The sequence below is a fragment of the Pterocles gutturalis genome, unplaced genomic scaffold (assembly GCF_000699245.1).
Source record: "Pterocles gutturalis isolate BGI_N339 unplaced genomic scaffold, ASM69924v1 scaffold969, whole genome shotgun sequence".
NCBI classification, from domain to species: Eukaryota; Metazoa; Chordata; class Aves; order Pterocliformes; family Pteroclidae; genus Pterocles; species Pterocles gutturalis.
The window spans coordinates 1-7,695 of record NW_010132827.1 but is presented as its reverse complement, the minus strand read 5'-3'; the positions used below and the strand labels follow the sequence as shown (position 1 = coordinate 7,695).

Sequence of the window (7,695 nt, the reverse complement as noted above, 5' to 3'; positions counted from 1 at the left end):
CAGCAGGAAGGTTACCATCTTTCTCCTTCCTAATTTCTGGAAATGCCAGAGATTAGGTGTCTTGAAGAACATACGAAGCTAGTAACTACTTCAACAGTTCCCTCTCTTTCTTCATTTTCCTAATCTTCCAGGCTGAAATTTATGCTGCACAAATGTGCCAAAATGCTACTTGTTCTATATGAGGAGATATCTGGTAAAACAGGAAATGCTTAGATTAAAGAATGAGTTGAAGACAGACTGCAAGAATTAAACTATCAGAGATTAAAACACAGTTAACACAGGCAGAAACTAGAGACAGTTGTAAAGCAACTCTAACAGTCTAAATATAACCTGTATTTGACAGGTTGTTTTCTAAAAAAAAAAAAAGTAATCAACAATATGTCAATGATAGGTCACTCAGTTACCCCCCGCATTTTTTTTTATTAACTGAAGTCAGAGCAAAAGAGAAAACAACAACGAAAAGCTCAAAGATTGCAGAAAAGCCAGGCTTTAGTCAACAGCAGAGATGCAATGAAAAGTCTAAGACACCACATCTGCTCACCCTTATTCTCCCCCCTCTGCTGTTTCAACATAAAGGATACCGTCCTGCATAAATTAGTGTTTCTGGATCAATATCATCCCCATATGCATTCAGAGGAACTAATTTTCTGTTGACAGGATCAAAAACTAACTGATAAAGGAATGTATTGTTGGCTCGTGTAAAGCCCTGTATGTATTCTTCTGGAACAGTTATATTCATCTTCAAGTATTGCCCCATTTTCTTAATAACCTGTCAAAAAAAAAATATTGCTTAACCGTTTCATTTAAACAGGTTACACAAAAAGTTAAATACATTTCATTTATGAAGTATCTTTGCTTTTAATTAAATGTAGAATACGTGTCCCTGTTACAACAAGCAGATTCAACTTAAACAGGGGAAAGAAAAGTTTTCTACATTATTTTCCCACTCTCAAGCTGTTTGCAATTGCATACCTAATACAATTCAACTCTTTGTAAGTACTTCTTGTCCAATAAATACAAAATCTGAATAGAAATACAGAGCATTTCCTTAAGGTATCTTTGTTAAAACTAATGCATTTCAAATTTTATCATTCATATTATCAGAACACATAACCAATATATGGATGTTTTTAGGATAGGAAAAAGCAAAAATAATCAGATTTCTCTTCCTGCTCCATGAACCATCACAAAAGACTACATATTGATCTGGTATCTCCTCCTATATTGATACTGTACCACTCTAAAATAAGTTAATAATTCATTGACCTCTACATTTTTCAGTTTCACAGAATGTAGATTATGCTCTTTTGAAGACCAAGTTTATCACGGTGCTAGAAGCAAGAGTTTCTCCTTCTCTCCAGATACAACATCAGTTGTGTTTTGGCCATACATCCTAAACACAGGCAAGTTTACTTATCTCTTTCAGAAGCAAGAGGTTGAACAGGCACTGTTAGACTACTCTATATCTTTTGACTCACTCATGACTTTCCAGCACTGTTGGAAAATAGCAGTGATGAATCACATGAACAATTACTATGTGAAAAATTTTCCAAATTATTAAATCCTGACATTTTGCTCAAAAGACATACATTAAAGGAAATCATGATTTGTATAGGAAAAGTTCAAAGTTCTCTTTTCATTTCCACAAAACCCAAACAAAACAGCTGCTTTGATGCCTGCTTTACGTAATACAGAACATTTTAAAACTATAAATCATCATTCTTTGTGTACAGCCCGTGAGAGGAAAAAAAAAAAAAAAACCAACACTACAGCATAAAAGTAACTTAAGAAAGAAGATAATACAGTAAGTTAATTAGATTGCATATTTAAATGCTTTTCTAGATTAGATTTACCTGCCTCCAGGACAGCCACACAAGGTACTTTTCTTACTAGCTCTTAAAAACCTCTTATCCCTTATTATCTACACAGAAGTTATTCCCACTCTCTTAGCCTCTGTATTTCCTAATATTAGATTTGTTTTCATTTCATACATTGGAAGGAAAAAAATTCTACCTTATTTTTCTTTTTGTACCATACCAAACTTTTCTTCCATAATGATTTTAATATGTGTCTGTATCCACATGTATGTAATTAAACGCAAAAAGGGAATCAAATAAGATTCCTAATCCCTGCCCTTCCCTCACACAGATAAAAGTGTACTTATGCAAAAATAACAAAGTTCAATTAGCAGTTCTAATAACGAATCTGCACAAAGAAGAAAGAGCACGTAAGGAGGGGAAAAAAATCCAGAGCCCTACAAAAAAAAATTCTCTCCTCAAACAGAATATCCTCCTGAAAGATAAGAATAATTCTTTATTGTCCTGCAATGTATTTCATTAAATATATAATAGCTTCAACAGTTCAGTAGGTTTACCTCAGCATCTTTCTACAGCACAGGTAAAAAAAATACTTCTTCTAGCATTCTCCTCAAAATGGAGGAAGTCAAGAACCCCTCATATTTTCAATTCAGTGTTACTTTCATATATACTGATATAGGCTCACAAAAAGACAACACACAAAGTGAATCCAAGTTTACCTTTATAATATCGGGATTATTAGCTAATTTTAGTAACTTGCATGCTTTAGCTAACCCAATTCCATGAATTGATGGGAGGTAGTCACAACCAGAAAGAATACACATGTAGCGGAATTTCTCTTCTGTAAATACATTTCCAAGTTGCTTGCAGTTTCCTAGTCGAGCTTGATCTATCTCTAGTCCATTTCCAAACTTGTCAATTTTCAGAAACACCTGGAAATTAAGAGGAAGTGAAAACAACAATTTTCACCCACATGAGCTAGTTTGTTGCACTTAGTGGAAACAACAGAGGCTGAGTGCTATTCTCATCTCTTCCGTTTCCCCAGTTTACTGTAGAAGCGCACATCCATACATCAAACACATTTGGCAACTTCAAACTCTGCTTTAAAGACATGAGCGAGAGATAAAGGCTATTAGTATTTTCTTACATACCTTTTTACATCCAAAAGCTAAAAGATCAGAGTCTTCTGTAATTATAGCTTGAACCATGCCAGTCTTATTAAGATAAGCCAGCTGAGCATCAGCTTCATATGGAGCAACAATACAATCAACTCCCCGGGCTCGTGCAGCCTGTACATAAACAAGAAGCATACGAGTATTTTGCATCAATTTTCAGTAACTACCTTAAGCCATCTGAAAGCATAAGAACCTCTACCTTAAAAAACTGAAACCGTGATCTTTTTAATCACATGCCCATCCCTCCCCATTAGAGCCCAATAGTTCATGTTCAAAACTCAAGTTGCAAGTAGTTTAGACCTGCATAGACTTGTTTACAAAAACCTTTCCTGTGTTGGCCTGTAACATTACGCTCACTGCATCTGATCACAAATCCCAAACTCATGCAAGTTATACTCTTGACAAAGGAAAAGAGCACTAGAACAAATGTAATACTATTTTGATAAAGATCATATGACTGCAGTGGAAGGATAGCAAAAAGCAACTAGAAAGGTTTTTAAGCCAGAAAAATTTTTTCTGTAGTCTATTCTCAGGAACTAGCTGAAGGGAAAAAAAAAAATAAAGCGCTTAGTTTTTGTGTGGCAAAAGTAAAACTGTCAGTGTTACCAAAGTCAGTTCATAACAGTAAGAAGAGATGTATTTCAACTGACACATCATTATTATTTATACAACTGGACATAATAAACTTGAAGTGAAGTTAAATTCTGTTAACTGTCAGTAACATAATCCAATGTATGCAGGACAAGTAGAGGCTAAGAAGGGGGGAATATTTTTCTTGCCTGCAAAGAAGAGGTATCGATGTAGCCGTACAAAAGCAGAGTAAGACATGCTACCTACTGTGTAGAGTTAAAAAAAAACAACCTGTTGTATCAACAGCATTGACAACTTACTTTAATAACTTCATGAGCCATAGCATGGGTAACATTTACACTGCGCCCAAAACATTCCCTAGCTTCTGACAATCTCCCTTCCTGCAACAATTGTTTCCCCTTCAGAAGATTGGCTTGACGCTTCCTGAAAGATAAACAAAAATATCCACCAATCTCAGGTTATTTTTCACTAAAAAGAACAAGCAGCAGAAGGGACTAAGAGACAGGTAGAAAAGGGGCAAAAACAACATTTTGCAGATGAACACTTCTCAAATCTGTTCTACTGCATAATTTTTTAAAACATAACTGAGTCATTATATTGACATGGACAATTAGATTGGCATGTTGAAATTTATAATGTTTTTTCAAGAACTGAAATCAGCAGTGTAAGAAAAGGGATCCACCCACTCTCAGGTTGCAGTAAAACAGATTTAATGGAACTTTAGAGTTTCTGACATTAGATACTTCTTGTTTTAGAGGACAGAAGGCATGATTTACTGCATTTCAAATATCAGAAATTGTTCACTCAACACTGAAGGAAGCATACCTGCCAGGAGAATTTAAAAATAAAAACCACTAGTGAAAAATTCTCACCGCTTCAGTGAGAAGTCCCATTATGTAGGGACCTGAATCCAAACCTGAAACAAGTTTATCTGATTATTTGTAGAGAAAGATAAAGGTGGTATTATTTTTAAATAAAATTATATTGTGAAGAAATATTTTTGTCCAGAGATCACAAGGGCCAGTAAGCTAAAAGCCTTTAATACATTACAGGAACTAATGCTCAGAGGTTTACTTCCTTCCTCTATAAAAGTGATTTCATTTACGAAGTGAGTTTCTATTTTTGGAATAAAACCTCTAAGAAGAGTTTTGCATTATTTTTAAACATGAATTAAATAAAATAACATTACATTGTAGGAAAAGTTTACCAGAGATTACTACCTAGCTGAAATTTGAGGTTTTTCAACGTTGAAAATGAACTGCAGTGTTAAACACACTGGTTTACTTGCAAATTAATACAGTTCAGTACTCACTCTCGTCGGGCTTTTTCTACTTCCTTCTTAGAAGGTAGGGTGCATCCATCAAATACCAAAATTGGTTTAATCCCAAATGAGAGGAGCATATCAACAAGTTTCATACAGAAAGTGACATAACTGTATCAACAATAACAAAAGTACAAAAAAAAAAAAGACAAACATTATTGTTAAGCACAAGTCTATTGCCTACTTTCTGTTTGCAGGAAAGGAGAACAGTAAGGTTAGGACTAACCATTGTTCAAGGATCTAAATGGGCCATGTATTTCCCCAGCAGCACAGAAAGAGTAAGAACCCTTGAATGCTGGTTTTGGTGGTGGTTTTTGGTTTTGATCCTGTCCCCCCCTGCCCCCAAGAGAAATGCTCCACCTCCCAACTCAGAACTGGACTGACTGCTGTCTACTCCTTCAGAAAATGAAATAAGAACTCAAGTACAATTCAGTTTGATTTTGCTATATTAGGATTCAACACTGCCAAAAATTTCACAAGTTAAAACATGGATCACCTTTTTAGTTTCAGCAACTTGAGTCATAATGGCCAGGGAAACGGGAGGCAATGAACACAGTACATTATCTTTCCCCAAAGCCTTGAGAAAGGCAGACTAAATACACTTTTGTAGAGCTGGAGGAGTGACAGGATATTAAACCCCTCTTTGTGGAGCTATCCACTCTTCTCTCCAGATGGTGGATACAGGCTATGGACAGACATGCAAACATATCTTCCCATACCAAAAATACAGGCACCCTACTGAAAATATTCCAAAAGACAGTAGAGTTCCCCAACCTGTACTAACAGTGAAGATCGTGCGTGAACCAGGAGGTAATCATCCTAGTCCGTCTCTTTGTAAAATACTTGTAGGAAATTCCAGACTTTATGTGTTCCCTCAGACCTCTGATCTCCTTACCTGTTATGTCTACAGATCTCGATGAGATGATTTCATCAGCAGCACAGAACTAAAATCTAATAGCTGCTGTAAACACCAAGTGCATTACAGTGACACTCAACTGAAAAAAAAAAAAAATCAAGGTCGCTTCTCCTTTGCCTTTTAAGGACACTGTTTAAAAAAACAGGAACAACCTTTCCAGCAGAGGGCATGGAGGGGAGAGAGAGTGGCACCTAGGAGCACTTAGAATCTAAGGACATGAGCACTGAAGAAAGCGTGTTTAGGGCTACAAAACAAACCAAAAAATAACTATGATTTTTTGAAAGACAGGAGCAAATAGGATTGTATATATATAATACCTCAATTCAGGTTAATTATAAAGTGTGAAAGGACACTCTACAGTATAGTTAAAGCACCAGTCTAAGATGAGCAACCATATATGCATGGAAACAAGACCTGGTAGTAAAATATTCATATAGTTAAATTCAAACATTCCAAAGTTTTCTATGAATATTAATGTTTCCCCTGTCTGTCAACTTCTTTCTCCACTTAAGTGTACCCTATTCGCAGGACTCTGAGGGATCTCGACTACCTTCAAAGGCAAGTAGCAGGGTTGGATAAAACTCTACAGTTCTTCATGTGAACAGAAGCAGAAGTTAAAGATTTGAACCCATTTGCAAAACAGCAACACTTTCTTGCTTCCAGTCAAACATTTAATCAAAATTTCATAAGTGAAGTTTCATCTAGACTAATCGATTTAGCTTTATTTCTGAGAAGATAAGGATTAATCTTCATTTAAGTCTATAGCCAATCTAAAACAAGAGTTCAACCCAGTTTTCCAGAGATGGGCAAGAACTTACGCAAATCTGATTGAAGCTTCAAAGATGAACTGCAAATACAACCACATTTGCTTCCTTAGGAATACAACTGCATAAGTGAAAATTCCATGTTTCTTATGGTTTTTTTTATTGGTAACTCCATCCCAGCCGAAACCAGGACAGTGTTACATTAGGAAAGCTACTCTTACTAAAAATATAGTATCTTAAGAAAAAAAAAAAAACCCTTTCACCTTATTCAGATCACAACATATCAGAATTCCTCAGAATGATTACAACCTTTGCCACAGCAGTATTTACAAATGATCAAACAAATACGGTTCCTGAAAATAACATTAAGTTTGAAACATATGAATTGCATCTACAGAATCTCATCAGAGACATTAGATTACAGTTGAGAGTAAGAAATACTGAAAAAACACAACTCACCTAACCGTAGTGTTTTAATAGAAAATATTTTAGAGTTTTTTCCACCAGTATATACTTCAATATTCATTTTGTAGTGTTGAAAAACTAAGTCCTTACAGCCAACATTCCCATTTCCAAAAAGTACAACTGAGAGTGAGAATTCAGAAGCAACAGTAAGAAGTGAAACTGCTTTAACTTAGTTTTTAGCTCAAGAAACATCAAACTAACAAAACTTTAATTTGTAAGAGGGCTGAGACCAAAGTGTGACAAAGACTTACAGATCTGTTGGCTCTCCTCGGGCGAGCTTTTCAGCACAAGTGTAAGCTCCTTTGTGGAGCCAACAGTAAGTGTCCACAGCTTCCGCCTGCCCTTTGTATTTCTTCACGTGGGTAGGTTCAGAAGCATCCTTGATAAACTGCAGCAGGCCCTGAATCCCCATGCTGATGCTTAAGCTGCAGTCGGGAACACAAAAAGCGTGAGCACAAAGCCGAGCCCGGATCTCCGCCCAAGGAACGCCAGGCCAGGGGCAGGCAGGGTGCCGGGCTGAACCGGGGACACGAGAAGCTCCCGCGGGTGCCATCGCGCACCCTGCGCGGCCGGAGCCCTTCCCGCCGCCCCAAGAGATGCAAACCCTTCAACCCTCACCGCGTGCAGCCCGCGGGGACCGGGTCCC

General features: G+C 36.8%; 1 protein-coding gene across 1 annotated transcript in view; it reads right to left on the bottom strand.

Moving 5' to 3' along the window:
• EXO1 (exonuclease 1) overlaps positions 1-7,461 on the bottom strand; it is a 15,790-nt gene extending 8,329 nt beyond the window's left edge. The window contains exons 1-6 of the mRNA XM_010080985.1: positions 7,301-7,461; positions 4,896-5,015; positions 3,883-4,006; positions 2,969-3,106; positions 2,537-2,749; positions 582-769 (exon numbers count right to left, since the gene is read on the bottom strand). Of these exons, the coding sequence (XP_010079287.1) occupies positions 582-769; positions 2,537-2,749; positions 2,969-3,106; positions 3,883-4,006; positions 4,896-5,015; positions 7,301-7,461 (944 nt within the window). The remainder of the gene's footprint in view (positions 1-581; positions 770-2,536; positions 2,750-2,968; positions 3,107-3,882; positions 4,007-4,895; positions 5,016-7,300) is intronic.
• Positions 7,462-7,695: the final 234 nt, after the last annotated feature.